Source organism: Mesoplodon mirus (assembly GCF_964341445.2).
Source record: "Mesoplodon mirus genome assembly, chromosome: 4".
Lineage (NCBI taxonomy): Eukaryota > Metazoa > Chordata > Mammalia > Artiodactyla > Ziphiidae > Mesoplodon > Mesoplodon mirus.
In genome coordinates this window covers 187,273,147-187,298,276 of record NC_138979.1, presented here as the reverse complement: position 1 = coordinate 187,298,276, position 25,130 = coordinate 187,273,147, and the positions used below count along the sequence as shown (strand labels likewise).

Here is a 25,130-nt window from a genome sequence, read left to right as displayed (position 1 = left end):
TGTAATGGAGAACAGGATGCCAACAGTTTTAAGTGCAAAGGTGACTGGTCTGTGTGAGACTTGGACAGGTGACAAAGTGCTAAAGACTGTTGTGTCAAAGTGACTGTACTTAGTGAAGTTCTGAATAGTTTTAAAACACTGAACAGCTTAGCTAGACATTATATTAGTTATAAACTACTAGAAGCTAAAATCATACAAATTAATAATACAAATTAACAACTGGTCAAGTTTTGATATTACTTTATCAGAATATTTAATTTTTAATTATCAACGTATTTGTAAAGATCATTAATTCGTATACTGAGAATGTTCACAGCATTCCCATAATTCAGATGGTTAAGTTCATGCCGACTATGAAAGTATCATTTATGGTGTCTATTTGTCTTGAATCAGAAATACTAAAATGTTCACAGGCTCTACTGAAATGGCAGCAGTGATGAGGAAAGGTCCAGCCAACATGTAAAGGGTGTTAAGTGGGGCAGGGCTCCTTACTTGGAAATGGTCTTCGGCCGCCGTGCCACCCACGTTAAGGACATTCAGAGAACTGGCACGCTTCATGCTGCACCCAGGACGGCGGACATGCAAGGACAAACCGTCAGCACATCAGTCAACCAGGAGCAGGGAGCACAGCAAAGCCACCCCTCCAAAGCCTCTGTCACCATGGGGGCTTGGGACCATCCCTAACGGAGAGGAGGCCTTTATCTCGCCCAGACTGGGAAACCCACCCAACTCTTTACACATACATCCCAGATCTACTCTATTGCACCCGGCAGAAAAAAACTTAGTTCCTCTGCGTCTTTCTCAGCAAAAAGTTTATCTTCGAGCCCCATAAAGCCAGTGTCGCTGCAGTTTCACTTGTTAAAACCTGGCTCCTATAGGAGCCGAGGGGCTCTGCCAATGCCACCTGCTGACTTCGGCGTAGGAGCCCGAGGAGCCTCCTGAGATGCGTTTCAGGAAGGGGACCTCAACGACTCCCGTAAACCTCGCCCCTAAGTGACCGCGTCAGAGAGAGACCCTCAAGGGACTTCCCTGGTGGCACAGTGGGTAAGACTCCACATTCCCAATGCAGGGGGCCCGGGTTCCATCCCTGGTTGGCGAACTAGATCCCACATGCATGCCGCAACTAAGGAGCCTGCAAGCCACAACTAAGACCCAGCACAACCAAATAAATAAATAAATAAATATTTAAAAAGAGAGACCCTCAAAGCTCACTATTAAGATCAAATGCATAAATATATGCTGTATTTTGTAGATTTTTCTATATTAAAACTAGGAAAAAATAATCTTTTATTAGTAAAATAAACTGTAAGGCTAGTATTTCTCTGCTCAGAAACCAAAATTTAAAACATATTTCATGGCTTTACATTTACAAAAAACATATTGATTTATATGTAGACATTCACTTTTTTCTCCCGTTTAACACCTTTAAACTACTTAATAAAATATCTTACACATTACCTCTAATCTACACTTAAATTGCAAAGAGTCGTATAATTACTGTAATTGCTTACTGCCACCACGGATGACCTCAAAAAGCCACCTTCTCTTTTAAAGCTAAAAGAACCAATATGAAAGGTTATTTTTAAATGTTTATAGTAGGATCAGTAATTCTGAATTTGAACTACTATGAAATCAACAGTGACCACTATTACTTACAAGCTGAGGGCATGGCTGCAAGGGTGAAGCACAGGTGTGAAGGCTGAGCACAACCAGACACAGACACACACACGCACGTGCACACCAGCTGCAGGGACCAAAGGCCCAGGTGATGGACTCATGGCCGCCAGCGCCACAGGCACAGTGCCAGGCACACAGCAGGCACTTACTGAGTTGTCACCAAACAAACTACACCAAAAGCAAAGCCTTAATTGACTCATTCCCAAGTATTATAAAACTCACTCCCCAGGGCTTCCCTGGTGGCGCAGTGGTTGAGAGTCCACCTGCCGATGCAGGGGACACGGGTTCGAGCCCCGGTCCGGGAGGATCCCACGTGCCGCGGAGTGGCTGGGCCCATGAGCCATGGCCGCTGAGCCTGCGCGTCCGGAGCCTGTGCTCCGCAACGGGAGAGGCCGCAACAGTGAGAGGCCCGCATACCACAAAAAGAAAAAAAAAAAAAAAAAAAAAAAAAAACCTCACTCCCCGAACTTCCCACCTAGGACAAGACAAAAACATCCCAATGAACCCCACACAAGTGTTGCTAGAGCTCTGGACAGGTTTTCCTCTAATCAGAACCACTAAAGAACAAAGGATAAAATCAAACCAAATAACCAGTGAATTATATTCTGCCATATTGAATTATTCTATTACTTAATTGGCCAGCTACCTTTTCCTAAGAAAGGTACACAAACTTTCTCCTCAAACTTCCTTTTCTTTCCAAGGTGAAGTGAAAGAACAGCTCGCCCCATCAGTGACTCTTCGGAATCGCACGCACAGTCTCACTGAAGCCCGCGGCGCCCAGACCATCAGGCAGTCCAGTGCTTCCCTGGAGCTGTGCCCATTGCAGGCTGCAGACCCCGCTCCCGGGGCACCCACTTTAGTGACTCTCACAACGTGGCCCACCCGGCAACACTGACGCTACCCGGGAACTTGCTAGAAAGGCGAATTCGCCCCCCCCCACCTCACCCCCACCCCTGCCCCGCTGCATCAGAAACGCAGGGGTGGGCCTTGCGGTCTGTTTCAGGAGCCCTCCAGGAGACGACGAGGCATGCTCCAGTTGGAGAGCCAGTGGTCTAGTTAATAAAGATTGCTGCTCTTACCTGGAAGGATTACTTTGTTTCATGCATTTGATGGGATAAACTTTCTAAATTATTTAGTTTTTCAAAAAGTTTAGTAAGATATCAACCCAGATAACATCACATGGGAAAACTGTTACGATATGCAAGTGTGTGGGTCTGCATTTCATCAGGTCAGGCTGGCAAAGCGCTCTCAGCGCCGTGAACATCCGTACTGGGGAGCGTCCACACACGCGGCGTCACGGGAAAGACAAAGACGTGAAGAAGGAGAAACTGTGAGCTCTGCCGCGTCCAGGACTCGGTGCCAGAGTTGGACGCTGCCCTAACGAGCCCCGAGACATCCAGAACCCCAGGCCGCAGTGCGTCTGCCCTGGCGGAACCGGCCGACGGCCCGTAGGGCACAGAGCGCGTGACGCGCCCTCACTTCACGCATCAGCCCCGCCCGAGGATCAGGAACGGGACTCAGCAGGGCCCAGCAATCCGCTCAGCCCCTCACCACGCTGTGAGAGGGGCAGACAGCACCCTATCGTTTTAGCTCTGGAAACCAAACAAGGGCACTTTAGGACCCACTTCCCTAAGGCAGTGCGCACATGCCTCCTCCCAGGAAGGACCGACGCCCCACGCGCCCGCAGAAGCCCCCAGAGGCTTCCAACACCGCAGCTTCCGGCGGTTTCACAGCGGACGTCGGCGGAGCGCGGGGAACTCCCTCTGCAGACTGCAGGCATTTCTGAGACGAGGGCAATGGCAGCAAATAAACATCCAACTGCTCTTGCCGCCAAGGCCATCGGGAAGCAAGTCCCTCCACCAGCAGAGATGCGGGGGCGGAGCTAAGGGCAAGCCCAGCCCCTCTCCCCACAGGTGCGGGTGAGGCGCGCGGAGCAGAGAGCCGGGCTGGGCGACCCCAGGGGTCTCGGGAGTCAGGCCCCAACTGATGACAAGAGGGATGAGACGGGACGTGCCTTACAGGCAGCGAAGCGCACAGCTGTAAACGCACCCACCTTTATATTCCCCTACATTACCCAAAGGAACTCGGTCTCAGTCCTGAGACATTAGAATTCTTACAGAACTTAAAGTGAAATACTTTAAAAGAGAGTCATACTAAGAATCAACCTTCACAAAAGAGGTACCGTTTTAGGGAGGTTGAGTTTCACGAACAGCTGACAGTACAATACAGAGCTTCTGTGAGAAACGCATCCAAAAACAGGAAGCCGTTTACACCAGAAATAACCCAGAAACCAGGGCAATTTGTTAACACGAACAGAGAAGGACACAGAACCCTTCCTCTGACGAACCTTATAAAAAGCAGGAATATCCTAGAATCAGTTTCCTTTGATAACTTAAAAGTTATTGTTTAAAAGACTCATGACTGAAGAGACCCTTTTCTAAACACATGAAAAACCTAAGGTTTTTTAAAATCTCCTAAAGAAACTCATTATAACAAAAGTCTTGAAATTGTGATCCTTCTATTTAAACCATTTTTCTTCCTATAGTAATACCTGTATGATGAGATTTAATATAGTCACATAGCTGGCATTTGATTTTAAAAGATTAAAACTAACTTTAAAGGATTTAAGCTAATGCTGGTTTTAAAAATGAATAATGCAAACTTAGAAAAAACAAGTTAATCTGCTCAATATTTTAATATTAAATTCCTACTTTCCACTGTTAAGGCTTTCTTTGCACAGGTAACAAAATCAAAGAATTCCATAAATTTCTTTCAAAGGCTTCAGCTCTTTTAGCCTCTCAACGGGAAATTTCACAATTTTTTCTCAACCTATCCTGGGAAAAGGTCGGATTGCAGCTACTAACCCTCTGCACTGCTACCGCGTGGGAAGCAGGCGGGAATGCAGCTCTGAGGTCTGCGGGCGAGAAGGGCGGGCGGGCAGGCGGGGCGGCGATAGTTACCCAGGGTCCTTTGGCTCACTGTCTCGTGAACCTCCTCCCTTCAGCTTCCTAACCAGCTTCTCACTGCTGCGTCTAATTGAAGCCCGGAGTTTGCTAAAGGAACCACTGCGTTTTAAAGATCCAGTGCCATCCTGAAAAAAACGTGAACAAATGTGAAGCGCCAGATGGTTCTCCCTCCCAACCCGCAAGAGACAAAGCTAAATGAAAACAAGAATTCACATCGCAGTTGACCTGCCGGTCTGTGACTTGCTGGTAATGTGATTCCTACAGAAATTATCAATTCGCCATGTATGTAAATACACTTTAAATAGAAATCTATCCATTTTAAATTTCATGAAAGATAATCCAATGAATATGAAAACGTTTGAACATGAAAAAGCTCATTCAAACAGAAGTAGTAAAATCCCCAAAGGAAAATTAATTATATTACTGTCTTGAAACAAAAGATACACAGAAAGACTCAAGGAAATTAAGGCAGCTTCTAAGAAGGTCACCAAAATCAAACTCCATGTTTAATAAATATGGAAGCATCTGGTCCATGAAATAGTAAAGGACCTAAAACATTTAGGTTTGACATAGGCAACTTCCTTTTAACAATTTCATCTACATGCAATAGATATACTGTTTCTTCATTAAGTTTTATAGGACAGTTTTATTAAATGTAGATTATAAATGTAGTGGGAAAATTAAACAATACGTTCATTCTATACAAATAACTAAAAATCCTTAGATGCCTTGTAGGAAGCAAGTAAAAGAGTGCCCAGCTTTCGTATAACTGATTCAGACATTAATAAGTGAAACACTTGGCAGTATCTGCATATGAAAATCAAATACACAGAGTGAAAAAAATGTGTATAGAACTTTTATTCTCAGCATGAATCATTTAGTAAGATTAACAGTAGCCCCACCAGTTCTAGAAGCTACGGCAATGCTGCATTCCATGGAAAGAGTGGGAAGGTCTACCAAGCAGACAGACACCAAGACACAGGTCAGTTGGAGTGAGTTTATTAGAAGTTAGAAAGACACAAATACACAAATCACTGAACACTTAAAGATTAGTAGAGAAAAGCAGAATTGCCAAAATTTCACACAAAGACTACATAGCAAATTCTACTTGAGCACGATCCTAAGGGGAGCGCCCAGAGCCCAGGGTGGTCCCGCCAGGTCTCCAAACGCGACAGGAGCAGCACATGCCCTATTCTGACAGCCTAGGTAGTGTCACAGTCACCATCATGCCATTGCAGTAACACCTGGGGGATACTAACTAACTACCTCTTATCAAAGTGAACAGCTAATTGCTCTTAGATTTTAAACTCATGTATTACACAGTAAATGGTTTTATTAACACAGTTTATATTACTAAGTACATATCTGGCAAAGCTACATGTATACAGAGATAAGGAACCCCCCAGAAGGACAGCAGCACCAAAAGGAATGGCCAGTCACAGAGAGGTGCAGCTCTGACAAGAATCCTAGGGGATTGCTAAACACAGCAGTCAGCACTGGAGAGAGAAGAAAAGCTGGAGGGGATGCCGCCCATCATGCAGGAGACAGTGAGAGTGTCACAGAGGGCAGCTAGGCCTGTTAGACAGAAAGGGAGAGAGAAAGCCCAGGTGAAACTCATGAGAAAAGAGCCAGTTTCCACGCAGCACAGCTTGGCTTACAGTATTTCTAGGTCACAAAATCTAAGCAGCATTTTTACCGCTTTAGTATTTGGAATTACCTTCTGTCTGCTCCTGTCAGCCCTGTATGAAACAGGTACTGGACCTTATGTTACATTTTACATAATCTAGACTAAAATCACTCCTAATCCTCAATAAAATAAAATTCAACATTTTTAGAGCACGGACTGGCACCATGCTAGAAATCTCCTTGATACTTACAATAAAAAGGTTTTCAAGTTACTGTACATTAGGAGATTCTGAAACAAAAAACATCGACAGTGACCAAAGGAAAGACTGCTATGCACAGGAGGAGTGCATTCATTAAAGCTTTAACTTTATCAGAAATCCTCTTGCATAGAACTAAACTATAAAGTTCTCTCTGAAATCAGAAAGGACTTTCTCTGAAAAACACTAACATCTTAGACATTTCAGAAATGTTAAGAAACACTGAGTTTTAAAGTTTATAGCACATTTGAAACATGCAATTGATAATCCAAAATAAAATTAACTAGAAAAAGGATTTCCGAAGCAGCAACGCATCCTGGGTCCTGGCAGATTGGAAGCCCCAGACCGCGGGGACCTGAGCCCCGCCCGCGCTGACTCACCATGCGACGCTGAGCAAGTCATTTAACCAGCCCGAGCTTCATCTTTCTCATCTTTAAAATGGAAAAATAAAACTTGTTACCAACTCCCCACCGATGCTGGGAGGACAAGAAAACACAAGTTCTTGCTGCTCTTTAGAAACAGAATGTTAAAATGTTAATGCTATAAATAGTACCACTCCTCGTGTTCAGTTCAAAATTCAGTGCTACTCGTTAGTAGTACTATTTGTAATATTCCTGTACTAGACACTCCGCAGACTATGGAAGAGTAATTTCAGTCAGATTCCAAGAGCGTTTCATACACTTATCCACACACGCTCACTCTTCCCCGCCCCGCCCCCCCCCCCACAAGGCAGGCTGGGCTGGGCTTAGGGAGCAGCACCTGGAGGGAAAGTGGGCGGTGGAGCAGGTGGGTCTGCCTGCCCTCCTCGCTCTCACCAGCTGGGAACCTGGCCCCTGAGAACCACCAGGAAGGACAGCATAAACCCACCCAAACAAGGTGGATTTCTACTCAAAACAGACTAGAGGGTTGGGAGGTTTCACTGTATTCCAACACTTTCAGAATGGTCTAGATCGTTATACTGCCATGAAAGAATATTTGCATCAAAAAACTGGGTTTCTGAACAAAAATTAACAGTATAATGTATTGGTGAAGAATTATATGGCAGTAATTATTATCTATGGATTTCAGGTGATTTGGTGTTTTTAAATTCTTCTTTGGTTTATTCTAGTTGTCTTCCTAGTTTAATTTTTATTTTTAAAAAATTACATTATTTCTAATTAACTGTTACCTCATTCCCAGGAATCCTGGGGAAGAGTTTAGTGTATTAAAAGCTTTTAGAAATATTAACATGGGGAGCAGTACAAAAAGGATGGGGACATGGGGGTGGGGCTACTTCAGAAGGACCCCAGTAGAGAACTGGCACTCTGAAAACAGAAAGGCCAGCACAGGTGAAGCTCAGATTCCACTCAGAATGTAAGACGTCTGATGTTTCCTGGTGGCCTAGTGGGACCACTGCAAAGGCAATTCGTTAATTACAGTGCAGCCCCAAGGCTCCTGCGTGGCCCAGTGGGGACCTGGGTCCCGGTGACTGACACACATGTGTCTCACAGTTAACGTGAAGTCAATTTTACCCAGAAAGGGTCACTATGCACAGAGCATCTGCATCTTTAGAAGCAGGACCGTAAGAGACTTATCTTGACAGTGACTTTTAGATCTGAACAGTTTACACAAAAATAACATTTGATGAAGTTACATTTTCAAGTACTTCAATTATGATCTCTATGGTACATAGAAAAAGAACAGAATTGTACTTCCCTAAACAAATTATCTACCATGTCAAGAATCTCATCCAGAAACTTCACGTGAATTAGAATATGCCCGGGAGCCTTACGTTTCTTATATCTTAATAGCATACAATTCAGTTCTCTGCTGATCCAGATTTGCAGTATCTGCAGGGAGTAACTATTATAACCTAGTTTGTCTTGTCTTTGACCACACTGCCCTTTGTGGTCCATGTTATTTCTGAATGTTGAGAAGGCCTGCGCCTAGTGTCTTGTGAAAATGTTTGTGAAAACCCAAGTGAGGGCTCTGTGCATCTTCCCAACAGAGCAGCTCAGCACTTTCCCTACAGCAGCGGTTTCCAAACTTTTTAAGGAGCGCTGAAATCCTTCTTTAAAAAATTAAAATCTAATGTAGAACCCCAATATAAAATAAAACCTCAACAGCATTTTCTCATTATAAACGTGTAACAAGTTCTTATGATTAAAGTAAGCAAGTAAGAACAATGAGGCTGCCTTAGAGAACCCGTGATCTGAACGTGAAGTTACAGACAGGTCCAGCCTCAGCGTCCACCTCAACTCCCAATTTATTTTTATCTTTTATCTTGACTGCATAACAGAGAAAATCTTGATGCACACAGGAAAGTGGCTGCAAATAGCAACAATGCTTAACCTGCTTGCCCTGTAATCCCAGGGGAATCTGCACTCACGCAGAGACAGCATTGAACACTTCATCCTCACACCTGGACCGAGATAATGTGGGGACAGCAGTGTGTGAGCCTCTAAACCAAGGTGGGCTTAAAATGGGCTCCTCTGGTTGCACGCAATTATACCTCAATAAAGCTGTATCTAAAGAGCACCTAAGGGTAGATGAATGGATAAAGAAGATGTGGCACATACATACAATGGAATATTACTCAGCCAGAAAAAGAGACGAAATTGAGGTATTTGTAGTGAGGTGGATGGACCCAGAGTCTGTCATACGGAGTGAAGTAAGTCAGAAAGAGAAAAAACAAATACCGTATGCTAACACATATGTATGGAATCTAAGAAAAAGAAAAAAAAGCCATGAAGAACCTAGGGGTAAGACAGGAATAAAGACACAGACCTACTAGAGAATGGACTTGAGGATATGGGGAGGGGGAAGGGTAAGCTGTGACAAAGTGAGACAGTGGCTTGGACATATATACACTACCAAACGTAAGGTAGATAGCGAGTGGGAAGCAGTTGCGTAGCACAGGGAGATCAGCTCGGTGCTTGGTGACCACCTAGAGGGGTGGGATAGGGAGGGTGGGAGGGAGATGCAAGAGGGAGGAGATATGGGATACGTGTATATGTATAGCTGATTCACTTTGTTATACAGCAGAAACTAACACAACATTGTAAAGCAATTATACTCCAAAAAAGATGTTAAAAAAAAAAAACCAAACACCACCTAAGGGTGCACACTGCCTTTCCTGTCTCCTTTTAAAACATAAATGTATGCTTTGAAAATAAAACTCAAGTCAAGTGCTGGGAGAGCAGCACTAACCTCTCAGAACCTCAGAGCTTCCGAAGGAAACCAGCCTGAGAGCCCAGGCCCCCGTTGCGGGGCGGGCGGTGCTGGTCTGAGCCGTGGCCTCAGGCGCCAGCTCTCACCTGTCCCTCCCTGGTTAACCCAAGCAGGGCTCTATTGACTCACTGCTTCACGTAAGACCCATCTGAAGGGATGGCTCCTTCTGCTGCTCAAAGTGAGTTTAGGAACCGCTGCACTGGATGACCTGCAGTCTAGATTCTTTCAGTCAACTGGATCCAGCCCAGGCAAAGCACCCTGGGGTGGATTCTGTCAAAGATGCAGAGTCGCTAGTGTCTAAAAGTCAAGTAAAAAGGTATCCAGCACCCAGCGTGTGTGTGTCCTGAGTGACAGCATGTCCACAGTGAGAGAGGAAATGTGAGGTGAAGGGCAGAGAGCAGGAACTGGGGGGCGGGGTCCCACCTCTGCCCACCGCACCATGACGCCTGCCCACCCACCCCTCCACGGAGGAATGAGAGCAGCTCTCCCTCACCCCCGAGTCTCAGTCTTGAAGACAGTAATAGAACTCTGAGATGTCAATAACTTTATTTTCACGTGATTTCATAAAAAGATTGACCTAGAAATACTGTCTCAAGAGAAAGCTCCTCCAGAACTTCATTCTGAAGGATCAAACCCTGCCCCCTGGCTCCTGGAGACCAGCGGAAGGAGGGCCTCCTACACAGAGCACGCAGACAGCAGCCACCTCGGGGAGAGTACAGTACACAGTGCGGGCTGGACACGGACACGAGTAGGGCAGAGCCGCCCTCATTTCGCTTTGGGCGACTGCCCGACAGGGTGAGTGGTCAAAGCAGATGCTGATTGGTTGTCTTGGCACAGGAAAACCAAAGCAAGGGAGCTGCCAGGTAAAGACGGCCGAAAGAGACGCTCTCCCTTAAAGCTTGGCCAACAACATTCTGTGTAAAATGTCAGCTAGAGTGCTGACCCTTACCAAATTGCTACAGCTGTAGAAAATCCCAAAGAATAAATAGATTCAAAAAGATAGACTATAAGAAAGCCCCAAACTACCATTTGGCAAAACATCTGCACAATTACAACTAATCAAATTGCATTACGTGACTTCAAAAAAATCAACACTGCACCTGAATGCATTAAAGCTAATCCTGCATTCAACCCTCCCCCATAAAAGCAGAATTCCAAAGACACCAGCTCAATGTACAAAAAAATTACCCACGTGTTACAAAAATTCACTAGAAAGAAAATGTCCAGAAGGCAATACTGGAGAAACAGCAGTGGTAAGAACTTCCACAGAGGCAGAGGCACAGCCTGGCCATGGAGGTGACATGTTTCTAATAGAGGCACATGCTCGGGACCCAAAAGCCTCCGGCAGGTAACCATGGAGAGCGGTGAGCCGCTGGGCCCTCCGTGGACTGAGCTGGGACATGAAGAGCAGCCACCCTAACATTCTCACTCCTGACCTGTTCTCTTCTACAGACGAGTTCTGTCTGAATCACCCTTTTCCTTGGAAGTATTTAAATTAATTCTAACAAAATCCACAGCAGCCTCGTCAGTGAAATTAGGAGCACTGAAGTTAGCAATGAAAATGGGTAAGTTAAAAAAGCAAGTTAGTTATCTGCCACACTAATCCTAATATTAAAATAAAACCAAATTATGAATTATGCTTTAAAAACCAGGACACTCAATCAGCATTTAAGTGCTCAAAGTTAAGCCAAACAGCTTTCATGGATTCCTAAAAAGAAGAAAATTACTACTTCAAACAAATAACAGACTTCAGTGTTAGCAGAACTTACAAAAAGCTTAATTTGTACTTAATTTGAGAAAAGTAGGCTGTCTAGCAGTTAAGCCAGGAGATGCGAGAAAGCACTCCCGGTGGGAGACAGCCCAAGCTGCCGCCCGGGGCCTCGCAGCACAGGCTGAGCACGCGCTGTGTACTGTACTTACCCCGTTCCACTCTACGCTCATACTCACTTCCTCCCCTCCGTCAGGGCCGCTCTCGTACTTGACCACATCCACGCTGAGGCTCTCGCGGCTTCTCCGCTTCTCCGTGTTCTCAGGGTCATTCAGCACTTCAGCTACCCTCTGTTTGTGAGCATTGTCAAGACCCTGCGAGCCAGGCAGGGGGAAAAGGGTTTGCTCCATCAGCACTTCAGTTTTATTGGGGATTTCTAAGATAACTAAATGTATATTAGGGGAAAAAAGTTCTTAAACATTGGAGGGAAAAATCAGAACAGTGATTCTCAGGAATGTACACTTAAGACTTGTGCATTTCACCATATGTAAATTTTACCTCAAATGTTAAAAAATTATAAACACCTACTGAGCTCCAGGTTATGATGTGCACGCTGAAGTATTTAAAAGGAAGTGTACTGAGGTATACAACTTTGAAAGGCATTGAAAAAAAAAAAGAACTGAAGGATGGATAGATGGGAGAGATGCTCGTGACTGAATCTAGGAGGCGGTACACGGGTATAAAATCCTCCCAACTTTGCTCTATGTTTGGAAGTTTCATGGTGAGACGCTGGGAAAGTGCCCAGTTTTTGACACTTTAACATTAAGTGCCTGGTGTTCCATGCCTCCAAAATAAGTACATGGTTGAAAACTCACGGATTACTTGTTCCCGGTATAACATTTTAAAAAATTAGCCACTAATTTAACAACAGGCGTTTTAACAGCAAACTTCCCTACTGCGCAGAGCGACGGGCAGCAGCAAGCGCCCGCCTGCCTTCTCGACGATCACCCCACGCACATCTGAGTGAACACATAACCGGATCAACACCCAGCAGCAAACGTTCTCCATGTGCGTTGCAGCACCATCTGATGAGCAGGTGCAGCATGTTTTATTCCACGTGGAATCCCAATCCGAACAGCTGCCCCTGCAAATACTGCCCCTTCACTGACCCTGAGGGTTTCCTCCCCAGGGGGGCACAACACCCAAACAGACCATGTGCTGCGGCGACCTCCACAGTGGAGCGGGCCGTGGCCCTCCCAGGCGCAGGAGGGGCTGCTCTCAACAAAGCACTAGCAACACCCCTCTCTCTAAACATCTGCAGCTCCTGACTCTGGACACCACCGGCTGGATGAACGCTATCTGGCACTGGTTTACAGCAAAGCCCGGTGATGAAGGAGCACCACGGACCACCCCCGGTCGGGCCAGAATCCCACGCCGCCTGCGCCCAGGGCACCCTCCCCTGAACAGTAGCCCCTCAGAGTCAGAAGACCTGGGAAGGACGACAGGACTCAAGGAGGGGCTCCTGCAGGGCACAGGCTAGGAGAGCACCAGAGCAACACTGCACTGGGCCTTCTCGAACCCCTCTGCAGGGTCTCCGGAAGGAAACAGTTCCCAGGTACCTATGGGCGACCGTAATCCCAGCCAAAAGCTGGCTATAAACCAACAACTGCAGAATAGGCTACGTATACACCATTCAGGGGAAAAAGCCACACCTGTCCCTCCAGCCCTAAAAACAGAAAACAAAACCTGCCATCCTCATAGGCATTATACACATACACAGGAATACATTACCTCCTTGCTCTAGAACTGGCAATCGAAGGGCAAGAACCCCGCCTTTCCCCTGTATGTTCCTCACGGCTGAGCTTCAGCACAGCTAACCTGCCCCAGCTGATGAAGGAAGGCGCTGCGGCGGTCCCGACTGCCAAGCAGTATTCCATCACGTGGATATACCACCTCGTGTACCCACTCGTCCACCGACGAACACACGTCTGTCTGTCCGTTCAGCCTACTGAGAGTAATGCTGCCACGAACGTACGTGCACAAGCGCAGTCAATCCTCATCACTTACGGAGGCCGTATCTGCTAATCCACCTACTGGCCAAAAGGTATCGTAACCCTAAAATCAAGAGTCGCAGTGCTTTCAGGGTCATTCACAGACACACGAAGTGGAGAAAACTTGGAGTCACCCGACGCGCACGTCCCCAGCTAGGATCGAACAAGGCGACACTCTGCTTTCTTGTTTCACCTTATACTGTAAACAAGCATCCTCCCTCCCCCAGTCTAAGTCATCTGGTGCCATGTTTTCCGCATTTCGGTCAGTGGTTTCACTGTTTAAAACGGCCCCTGAGAGCGGTGCTCAAGTGTCCTCTGGTGTTCCTAAGCGCAGGAAGGCTGGGGTGTGCCTTATGGAGAAAGGTAAGTTCTCTTCAGGCACAAGTTACAGTGCTGCTGGCCATAATTCGATGCTGATGAATCAACAACATATACTAAATAAGGTGTCTTTAAACAGAAACACACCTAAAACAAGGTTACGTATTGATCGGTTGAAGTAAACGTGACCAGAGGCTCCCAGGAACGTAACTCTGTATCTCCCTAGAAACAATGGTTCAGTACTTGCTAATTCAGTGTTCAGAGCAACTTTATAGAACATAAGTACCATGAATAACGAGCATCGGCTGTATTTGTTTTGAGTACCTGCGTTCCATTCTCTCCAGTGTATACCTAGGAGTGGACTTGCAGGGTCAGATAGGAGCTCTATGCTTCTCTTTTGGATGAACACCCAAACTGTTCTCTACAGAAGCTGCCCCGTTCTGCATCCCCACCAGCAGTGCACAAGGGCTCCCGTCTCTACACCTCCTCCTCGACACTTGCTATTTCTGTTTTGTTGCTGAATCCCAGCCAGCCCAGTGGGTGTGAGGTGGCGCCTCGCTGTGGTTTTCATTTGCGTTCCCCTGATGACTCATGATGTTGAGCGTCCTTCCATGTGCTTGTTGGCAGTTGTGTAGCATCTTCAGAGAAATGTCTATTCAGGTCCTGTGTTCGTTTTTTAATTAGGTGGGCCTTTTGTCTTTATACATTCTGGACACTAGACCTCCTCAGAGATGTGATTTGCAAATATGTCCACCCATTCTGTGAGTCTTTTCATTTTCTTGATAGTATCCTTGAATGCACAAATGTTTCTAATTTTGGTGAATCTAACTGACTGACTTTTGCTTTTGTTGCTCGTACTTTTGGTGTCATATTTACAATATATTTACATTATATTGTCGCTTGAACAATATAATTTTATTTGTACAAACTAAAACAGTAAACATTTTCCATTTCTAAATCAAGGTTTCAATAAGTCTTGTAAAAGAGAATCATTAAACTCAAAGTTAAAAACGGAAGGCTAAATTAAAAACAGAAGGTTTTTGACTGACCTGTTTACGTGACCTCATGGCTGCCTCTTCCAATGTTTCTGCAGCTTCAAATTTGCCTTGACGTCTGTAAAGTGCCCCAAGGTTTTTTAAAGTAGTTGTAACAGTTGGACTGTAAGAAAGCATATGATACACAAAACGATAAAATATAAGTTTTAGAGCAACCACTATCAACAGCACATAATCTAAAGGACAAAGAGACTTATGTTTGGCTAAAATTATTTAAATTTCTATGGTACTTTTTTTTAACTGTAAAACTCTAAAAGGCTCTTCTGTGTCAAGCATCCCCTGCCTACCGCACTGAGCCCTGTGGCTGATGGGACATGCCCCTGTGTTCCTTCCAGACCACCGGGCAGTCTCAACAGAAATGTCTATTCTGGGTCTGTCCAGTGACCATCAGGCTTCCCCCCTCGGGGGCAGAGCTGACTGTGCCAGGTAGTAAAGAGGACACACGTTTCAATGCTGCTATCTACCTTCCCCCCTCCCTCTACAAGTAGAGGGGAAGCCAAGTGAATCCAAAACTCATCACCAGTGAGATCTGAGCCACAGAATGACGGCTGTGTGTGCGAAAGGATGAACCAACAGTGTGGACACAGACAGTGTTTCTGCACTCCTCAAAGAGCACTCTTACTAAGAAACGAGTAATAAATCTAGTTCCTTTTAAGTACAGATATACTTCAAGAGATTTTTTTCTTACTGATGACAGGCGCTTTAGAAATAAGGAAGCTATACTCCATGTCTTTGAGACAATTTACAGAGTATTGGGAGAAACAAAGCACATGCAATTCAGAAGTTATGCTAAGTGCTATGGGGAACCCAAAGAAGGAGTACTTGTTCCAAACTAGGGGTTCAGAGAGTTTTTCTGAAATAGAAGGCTGGTAAACTAAGTCTTAAAGGGTGAGCAAAAGTTAATATAGGAAAAAGACTGCAGGAAAGGTGTTGCAGTCAGAAGAGGAAACGGCCATCTGCACAGGCTCACGGGCTGCTGGTGAAGGAGCTCACACAACCCTCCGCAGACACAGAGGCCCTGAGGGCTGCGGGAGAGACTGGGGTGTGCACCTGGACACACCTGCAAAGTGCTGGCTTTTGCACGTCTGCTGGCCTGTTTCCCGTGAGTTTGCTCTATGGCCACCTTAAATGTTGTGTCTCTATATTTAGTCATCTCTTCTCCTGCGATTTGGTAGTTAGCCTTAGACACAGCATTAATGAACAGAACCAATATTTTACCCATGTGACCCATATTACAGTGGGTTTTGTGTACATGAATTACCTCATTTACGAAGTTACGGAGTTTTCATTGGAATTTGGGGGAAATCAGGGACTGTGCAACCACACCACTTTAAGGAACTTACATACTCGGTCATTTACAAGCTACCTTTGAAGCATTAGCACCTTCCACAGCTGTGTCTCTGTTTTTCAGTTAAGCAGACGTACCTGTCAACTTTGCAGGCTTTGTACCAGCCACCATACTCTCCAAAAGAAGTCCCATCCTTTTGCTTTCCCTAAATTATAGCAAATAATTTCAAGTGAATAATTATCTTAAGCAATATATTCAATTTAGAATCTCTCGAAATAGTATGTCCTTACTTTGCATTCTTCTCTTTCCTCAGCATGCATCCAAATGGGTTTATTTTCATCTAGGGAAGAAAAAATAACATACTGTAAACTGAAGCATAACAGAGCCCACAAAGTGGAAGTTGTCAAGTTTCAGCAACTGCAAGGTTTCTGTTTTGTTTTCCATATGATCCTTCTCAGATATTACTTTTCACATCATGGACAGACAAGGTTTCACAATGGAGAATAAAGACTATGAAGACAGAACCAGACCACAAGAAACCAGTAGGAAATGGCCATTCACATGCAGCTCTGAAAACAGAAGACATGGAATCACAGGTACCTACCTAGACAGGGTAGGCAACGATCAAAAACACAGACAAATGCTAGGGTCCCTATAAGGAAACTTTTAATGCTAGAACCCTCATGTAACACTTGGAACTATTCAGAATTTGAACAACTAACATTAAACAAAAGTCTAAGAAATAATATTAAGATGTTGGGAGCAAAAATGGAAAAACTACAAATCAATATTCCTTTAAAATTTTCTTCACTTTTGAGAACACTGACACATAACACACTCATCCAAAGCTTCCAAATAATGCACCCACATCATGGAGGATAAGCAGTCTTAAAAGTGAAGGTTATGGGCTTCCCTGGTGGCGCAGTAGTTAAGAATCTGCCTGCCAATGCAAGGGACATGGGTTTGAGCCCTGGCCTGGGAAGATCCCACATGCCGCAGAGCAACTAAGCCCATGTGCCACAACTACTGAGGCTGCACTCTAGAGCCCGTGAGCCACAACTGCTGAGCCCGTGGTCACAACTACTGAGCCCGTGTGCCACAACTACTGAAGCCCACGCTTCAGCCTGTGCTCTGCAACAAGAGAAGCCACGACAATGAGAAGCCTGCACACTGCAATGAAGAGTAGCCCCCGCTCACGGCAACCAGAGAAAGCCCAAGCACAGCAAAGAAGACCCAATGCAGCCAAAAATAAAAACAAATAAATAAATAAATTTTTTTAAAAAGCGAAGGTTATGAAAACACTTTTATGACATGAAAAATGCTTAAGCTACAAGTATAAAGGAAAATAAGCAGTATACATGATTATATATAAAGTGTGGTTTCAATTATGCAAATCAATAGGCAAAAAAGGAAGGAAAGACACTAAAAAAATTAAAAGATGATGAAATTATAGGTGATTTTCATGATCCCGTCTCTTCACTTATTTTTGAGGTTTCTGGAGAATAAGACCTGTGCTCCCACCCAGTCCAACCACGCATCAGCTACCCATCCTGGGTGAGTCGCTTAGCCTGCAGTGTCCTCGCTCCTAAAATGGAGTAATGTGTGACCCACTTCACAGGACTGTTGAGAATATTAAATAAGAGTACACATTTAAACTGTTTTTAACTAGAAGACTAGTATGTGGTTAACTATTCTTAGGATTATTTGGCATGTCATAGGAGAAGAATGAAACTAGTTTTAAATACTGGTTTTAAAAGAGTGAACATTTGCATAGCAAAGGAAACCATAACATAATGAAAAGACAACTTACGGAATGGGAGAAAATATTTGCAAATGATGCAACTGACAAGGGCTTAATTTCCAAAATATACAAACAGCTCCCACTCAACAACAACAAAAAACAAACAACCCTATCAAAAAATGGTCAGAAGACCTAAATAGACATTTCTCCAAAGAAGACATACAGATGGCCAACAGTCACAAGAAAAGATGCTCAACATAACTAATTATTACAGAAATGCAAATCAAAAGTACAATGAGGTTATCACCTCACATCAGTCAGAATGGCCATCATTAAAAAGTCTACAAATAACAAATGCTGGAGAAGGTACAGAAAAAGGGACCCTCTTACACTGTTGGTGGGAATGTAAATTGATGCAGCCACTATAGAAAACAGTATGGAAGTTCCTCAGAAAACTAAAACTAGAATTACCGTATGATCCAGCGATCCCACTCCTGGGCATATATCCAGACAAAACCGTAATTCAAAAAGATACATGCATCCCTATGTTCATAGCAGCACTATTCACAATAGCCAAGACATGGAAACAACCTAAATGTCCATTGACAGATGAATGGATAAAGGAGATGTGGTACACATATACAATGGAATACTACTCAGCCACAAAAAAGAACGAAATAATGCCATTTGCAGCAACATGGAGGCAACTAGAGCTTATCATACTAAGTGAAGTAAGTCAGAAAAAGACATATACCATATGATACCACTCATATGTGGAATCTAAAATATGACTCAAAGGAACCTATCTATGAAACAGAAACAGACTCACAGACAGAGAGAACAGACTGGTGGTTGCCAAAGGGAAGGGGGGTGGGGGAGGAGTGGAATGGGAGTTTGGGGTTAGCAGATGCAAGCTATTATATACAGAATGAATAAACAACAAGGTCCTCCTGTACAGCACAGGGAACTATATTAGGTATCCTATGATAAACCATAATGCAAAAGAATATAAAAAAGAATGTACATATATAACTGAATCACTTCGTTGTACAGCAGTAATTAACAACATTGTAAATCAACTATACGTCAATTTAAAAAAAAAAAAACAACGGTGAGACTAGCCAGGGAAGTTTTAAAAAGGAAGCGTGCTTACAGACTTTGTCACATCACATGTCTAACTTCGCCCCCACCCCGCCTCACTGCACACCACAGCAGCCAAGAAGATGGGCGACTGGTACGAGAATCAACACCTGCATAAATGGAGAGGAATGGTCCAGCAGAGGAACCACCACCGCCACAACCACCAGCAACAAAACCCTTGACCTGATGAAGAATTTAGAGCATGACCTTACGAATGAGTGGGGGGATGGGAGGGCTGTTCGGGTAATGGTGCTGGTCCAACTGTTTAACTGGAAAAATAAGTGTGTGTCACAATTCTTAAACAAAGCAGAGTGAGCAGTATTTAAAGCTTAACAGCACTGTTATGTACTGCAGTTTTAGCTTTATGTGCTAATCTAACCCTATTGTTAGGACAGACAAGAATCCACCACAGTTAAGAGAACGAGGTTTCCTGACAACCAACCAGGTCATGGGATTCAATGCTGCACTGTAGCCAAGAAGGCCGTGACCTGAAAGCCACGCCCCGACAGCAAACCAGGACACATGTGCATCTTGCCTAAAGAAAAAATGTTTTTCTGTCCTACGTTTTAACATTTGTGTGGAGGATAAATCCAAGTACAGAAAAACTGCTTTTAGCTAGAACCCAATTAACTGGACTTCATGTTACTATTTTTAGTAGAAAGAAGCTAGCAAATCGCAAGGAAACAAGTCTTCCCCAAGAGTAAAATGTTTTTAAAGAAGCACTAAGAAGATGGCCTGGAATCAACAGAAAACCAGCAAGGCCTCTACAGTTAGAGGAGGACATGAAAGTTCCCTGTGAACTGTACAAGTCCAGGGAGGTGGGCTGTTATCCAATCCCGGCACAACTGCAAACAGAATCCATTGTCAAACTGATGGGCCTGAGGCATTACGATCTTCTGATAGTAAGAGATTTACTGCTCCACTTGTTAACAGAGAAAAACTAATACACTTTTCAAAGATTTTTCAAAAGTAGTTTCTAGAAACTCTCTATAGAAGAAAATACTTATTAATCAAAACCTTCTTCCCCACGAATTCTAAGGTTTCCCACACACTAGTAACAACTGTTCACATTCTGAAATCCTTATGTAATAGGGTAGTAAAGGGGGGAAGATGCCTCATGTAACACACAAATACTGTTTTACTGAGCAATTAAAATCTTATAAAATATTAATATTAAGCACCTACAATACTTTAAGGAATACAAAGGAGACAGGCCTTAGCTCCGTAAGGCCGTCAAACAATCCAGCAGGCCTGGGATGGGTCGAGAATCTGCATTTCTGACAGGTCCCAGGTGGTGCTGAAACTGCTGGTTCCTGCCGGCACTTTGAGAACCACTGTATTACAGAGCAATTCTAGAAAGCATTAATGACTCCAGGAAGGCTTTCTGGAGCCAGTGCATCTAGGTTGTGCCTAAAGCACGTGTGGACTCCGGTGAGGGTAGTGTGGCCCATCACCCTGACCACAGGCTGCATGACTCCATTATCGGTAATGCCAGGGCAGGTACGCAGGGTTCACCACGGTCCCTGGATGATGAATGATGAGCTGATGGGCACTCACTCAGACTGGGTCCGCTCCAATAAACGCTCCATGGAAAATCATTTCTAAAATTCAAATTAAATTCTGTCTTGAAAATACTGTGATGACTTGGGTATTACCAAGTTCAAGCTAGAAATCACTATTTTTTTTTATCCTTTTGCTTCATGGAAATCACTATGTTTAACGCATCCTGCAACTGCATCTGCTTAGAAACAAAAGTACATTTCTTACCATCTACAGAACCAAACTCCCTTTCATGTGCGCGAGTGAGAATCTCTTTGTACAGTGTTTCTGCTTGCTTGAATTTTCCTTGCTTCAGATAGCAGGATGCCTTAAAATAAAACAAAGTACTTACTATTCTTCATACGTAAGTGAAGCATACGTTCTTATTTATAGGTTAAACTATGAGACAGAGTTCAGATTTCAGGAGGAAAGTCATCTGGCTCTATCTACAGAGTTGCACCTCTGTCAACGTCTGTCAGCGTACCAGGTTGTTTTTCGTTTTGGCCACGTTGGGGTCATCGGGCCCCAGCTTCGTCTGGTAGATCTCGAGGGCTCTCTGGTAGTAATACTCCACTTCCTCGTACTTGCCCTGGTTCTGGCACAGTAAGGCCAGGTTATTTAACTGCTTGGCAACATCAGGGTGATCCTTTCCCAAAACCTGGGAATAAAAAATAGTGTATTAGAAACACTTATTATTTGTTTCACACGGTACCATCCGATCCATTCTCTACCCTATCATGAGAAGGCGCTTTCTAAACATAAATACGACTGTGCCTTGCTTCCAGGCTTATGACGTTTAAATGGCTCCCCATGCAATAATAAAAATAACTTAACCAGAATTTGTTGAACTCCTTATTCTTGGGGGGAGGGGACGACTATGCTGATTTCCTTCACGTGCTTTAGTGTCTTTAATTCTTATAATAATCCTACATGGTAGGTAGTACTATGCACAGTTTGAAGATGAGGAAACTGGGTTTTATAAAGGCTGTTTAATATGACCACCCAGTCTTTGAAGTGCCTGAACTTACACCTGGCCCTTCTGAGTCTAACTACATTACACTTATTCGTGCACAGAACAGCCTTCAAAGGACACTTCCAGTTCTTCAATTCACAGCCTACGTATCCCTTCACATTCAGACCCAGATTCTCTGAGCATCCCAAACCACTTCCCTCGCATTTCAAACTTCACCTCAGGGCTCTTCGAACTTGAACTTACTGTCCCAGACGCCCAACACTCTTCTCCCAGCACTGCCCTGCTCCCCACCCCCCACTAAACAACTCATCTTTCAGGTCTCTTTACAGGTCCCCTCAGAGAGGACCTCCTTATATCCAATTTAAGGGAGCCCTCAGCCCATCCCCACCCAGTTTACTCACAAGCAAATCACCTGGTTTTTTTTCTTTCTTTGTAAGTATCACTACCCAAAACTATCTTATTTATCTATTTAGTCCTTTATCGCCTGACTCTCACCCGTTAAGATGTAAGCCTCAGTGTGCAAATGCCTTGTCTCAATGTCTGGATGTAATGTCCTCTCAGCACCTAGGACGGTGCTGGCACACAGATGGACAACTAAACACTACACTGCTTCCTCAGGACCTGAGCCAGCCATCCAGTCTCTCACCTTGTGCCTTTACCTACACAGTCCCCAATGAGGCAGGCTGCCTCTCCATCCCCTCTGCATTCCTTACCTCTCCCTGCCTGGGAAGCTCTGACCTCAGTTCTTGAGACTCAGCTCCAACACTGGCCGTTTGTGGGAGGCCATGCCCAGTGCAGTCCCAGCCCTGTACTTGGAGAAGCCCCTGCTCTATGTGCTCCCTGAGCCCTAGGCTAGAAGCCAAGGCACATGCATTCCCAAGGTCTGCCTACTGCACTGTGTTCCCAGGGAAAGGACTGTGTCTAATTTGAAATCACCAACTCTAACCAAGCAGGGAGCCTCCAAGTCCTCAATAAATGTTGGCTACATGACTGAATGAAAGAGCAAATATATATGAATGAATCTGATCATCATCTATAGTTCATAATCCTCAACTTGATACGTTTGTGGTTCTCCCTGATTTTAACCCCAGCCCACTCAAAATCTCAATGAATAAATAAAAAATAAAATAAAAACGATTTTATTTTGTAAATATTATGCAGATGGCAACATGGACAAAACTTTACCTGCATAATGTGATAATTAGCCCCTTTTCATCTTCCCTTTCCCAAGTCCTTGCCATATGACTCAAAATTAAATGAGATTGCTCAGTATCAATGGTAAATAATGACACAAAAAGTCAAATTAAAGTATCATGGCATTGGACTCCCCTGGTGGCACAGTGGTTGGGAATCCGCCTGCCAATGCAAGGGACACGGGTTCGATCCCTGCTCCGGGAAGATCTCACACGTCACAGAGCAACTAAGTCCGTGCGCCACAACTACTGAGGCTGTGCTCTACAGCCCGTGAGCCACAGCTACTGAGCCCACATGCTGCAACTACTGAAGCCTGCACGCCAACAGCCTGTGCTCCACGACAAGAGAAGCCACCGCAACGAGAAGCCTGCACACCCTGCTCGCCACAACTAGAGAAAGCCCACACGCAGCAACAAGACCTAACGCAGCCAAAAACAAACAAATAAACAAACCTATATGTCATAAAATAACCTTAAAAAAAAATCATGGCGTGGACCTGCCAAGTCTCTAACATTTGAATACACGGTCATACAGAGCACTGCTGACATTAACAAGTTACATTTAAAAACACCTAATTACTATCAACTGTATTAGCTGATATGACCTATCCATGACATTGACTTAATCTATAGCTCTGAGTTGTTCTTTAGTTCTCAAAAACAATTATTCATTTTCTTCAGTTTCATAAGCGTATTTGTTGACCTCATTTTTAAAATTTTAATGTTTTTCTTCTTGACAGGCACGGGCCCAACTGTCAATGAAATGCCCCCGTGCCTTCCACCTACAGGCCTGAGAAATTCCTTCTTCAGTTGAATCATTTCCAGGCCTCAGGCTGGGAGGGCATGCAGACTCAAGGCTCCACTCCTCCTAAACTCCCATGTGTATGGGCCCATCTGGCTGCGTTTGGGGCTGCCCACCTGACTGAAGAGCTTATTTTCAGTAAATGGTCAGTAATGATATATCACAGTGGTCCTATCTCAAAGCTTAAAAGTGAGTTATTAAAAAAAAAAAAGTGAGTTATTTAAAAGCATAAAACACAGCATCTCAAGGAGAACCGTCTCAGTCGCACCTTTTCTCTGATCTCCAGAGCTCGTTTACACAGCGGCTCAGCTTCTTTGTACTTTCCTCTTTTGCCGTAAAGCACTGCGAGGTTATTCAGAGTTGCTGCCACCTACCAACACAGGGAACCGCGAAGAACAGTAAACGACAGCGGTGGAGGGGACGGGAGACATCACACACTCATCACGCCCAGTATGTGCAGGGAAGAGCTCTCAGCCGGATGAAGGAACATGACCCCACTTAGAGGCAAAAGAGCAATCTCACCGTCTACAGACAGATGCATAAAGTAACACTGCAGAATATTAACAAATCAACATCAACAGGATCTTGATTTTTTTTTTAATTTCACTGAAAGCCACAAAGCCAACCAAAATAGATCTATATGCAAATCTGACCAGATTTTAATAAATACAAAATCTTTATGAAAAAATTTACAGAAGTACATGCAATTTGATTTAGGATCAAAAAACACCGTACGTGATCCATTTGAGGTGGGGCGATAAACAACTTAAGTGCACACTGACACCTGCTAAATGGGAGTCTCCAGCACTGAAGCTCACCACTTGTACTAAGTGAGGGAAGTCCTACCTGTGCCGTCCAGTGAAAAGGCAGCTCTTAAATCTTCCCTGTTGAGTTTAATATTAAAATGAGATGGGTATAAAAATACATTAGGGAAAATAATATATAAAAAGAATGAAAGAACCAGTATACAAACCGCAGGATGATCTTTGCCCAAAGTTTTTTCACGGATGGCCAAGGCATCATTCAGTAGATTAGCTGCATCTTTGTATTTATTCTGGTCTCTAAATTGAAAAACATACAGTTAAGTGTTATAGACACAGCTTACTACATCTCCTTAAAATGTAATTTTGGAACTAAAGAAATAAAAGTTAAGCTTCAGTTATTAAAAAATAGACGTTAGCTATTAAAACTATTAAAAACACTCCTAATGTAGGAGAAAAAGACTCCATCAATAAAGGTACTGGCAAGGTGAGCTGGGAGTCGGGCCTGATTAGCTTTGAACCTGGCCCTCCCGTCTAGATCACTGGGACAATACTACCCCCATAACCCCGCACACAGTGAGCGAGGCCGTCCAGAATGGTGAGGCAGACGGAACGGATTCCGGTGTCTGCACCCAGCTCTGCCAGCTACCGGCTGCGTGGCTCTGGCACGTCACGTGGGCTCCACAGTCAGAGTCGGCCCACCTAAAAAGGACGGACGTGACTCACAGAGCTGCTCTAAGAAACTAATGATTTGCCACGTGCCACGGAAAAGCCTGTGAAACAGAAGCCCAGGATGCACCCCACAGTGTCTGCTGGAGCAGGGCG

The 25,130-nt window shown here is 44.3% G+C and overlaps 1 protein-coding gene across 23 annotated transcripts in view; it reads right to left on the bottom strand.

Annotated features, from left to right (window-relative positions):
• The window catches only part of KLC1 (kinesin light chain 1), a 58,601-nt gene that overhangs the window by 6,950 nt on the left and 26,521 nt on the right, over positions 1–25,130 (bottom strand). For 3 of the 23 annotated variants that reach the window (XM_082619766.1, XM_082619747.1, XM_082619763.1), the window contains exons 6-15: positions 24,518–24,605; positions 23,813–23,914; positions 21,061–21,234; positions 20,805–20,904; positions 16,447–16,496; positions 16,294–16,361; positions 14,863–14,971; positions 11,657–11,818; positions 4,638–4,768; positions 493–559 (exon numbers count right to left, since the gene is read on the bottom strand). In XM_082619766.1, coding sequence (XP_082475892.1) covers positions 493–559; positions 4,638–4,768; positions 11,657–11,818; positions 14,863–14,971; positions 16,294–16,361; positions 16,447–16,496; positions 20,805–20,904; positions 21,061–21,234; positions 23,813–23,914; positions 24,518–24,605 — 1,051 coding nt within the window. The other 20 variants (XM_082619762.1, XM_082619765.1, XR_014293950.1 and 17 more) reach the window with 18 other exon arrangements.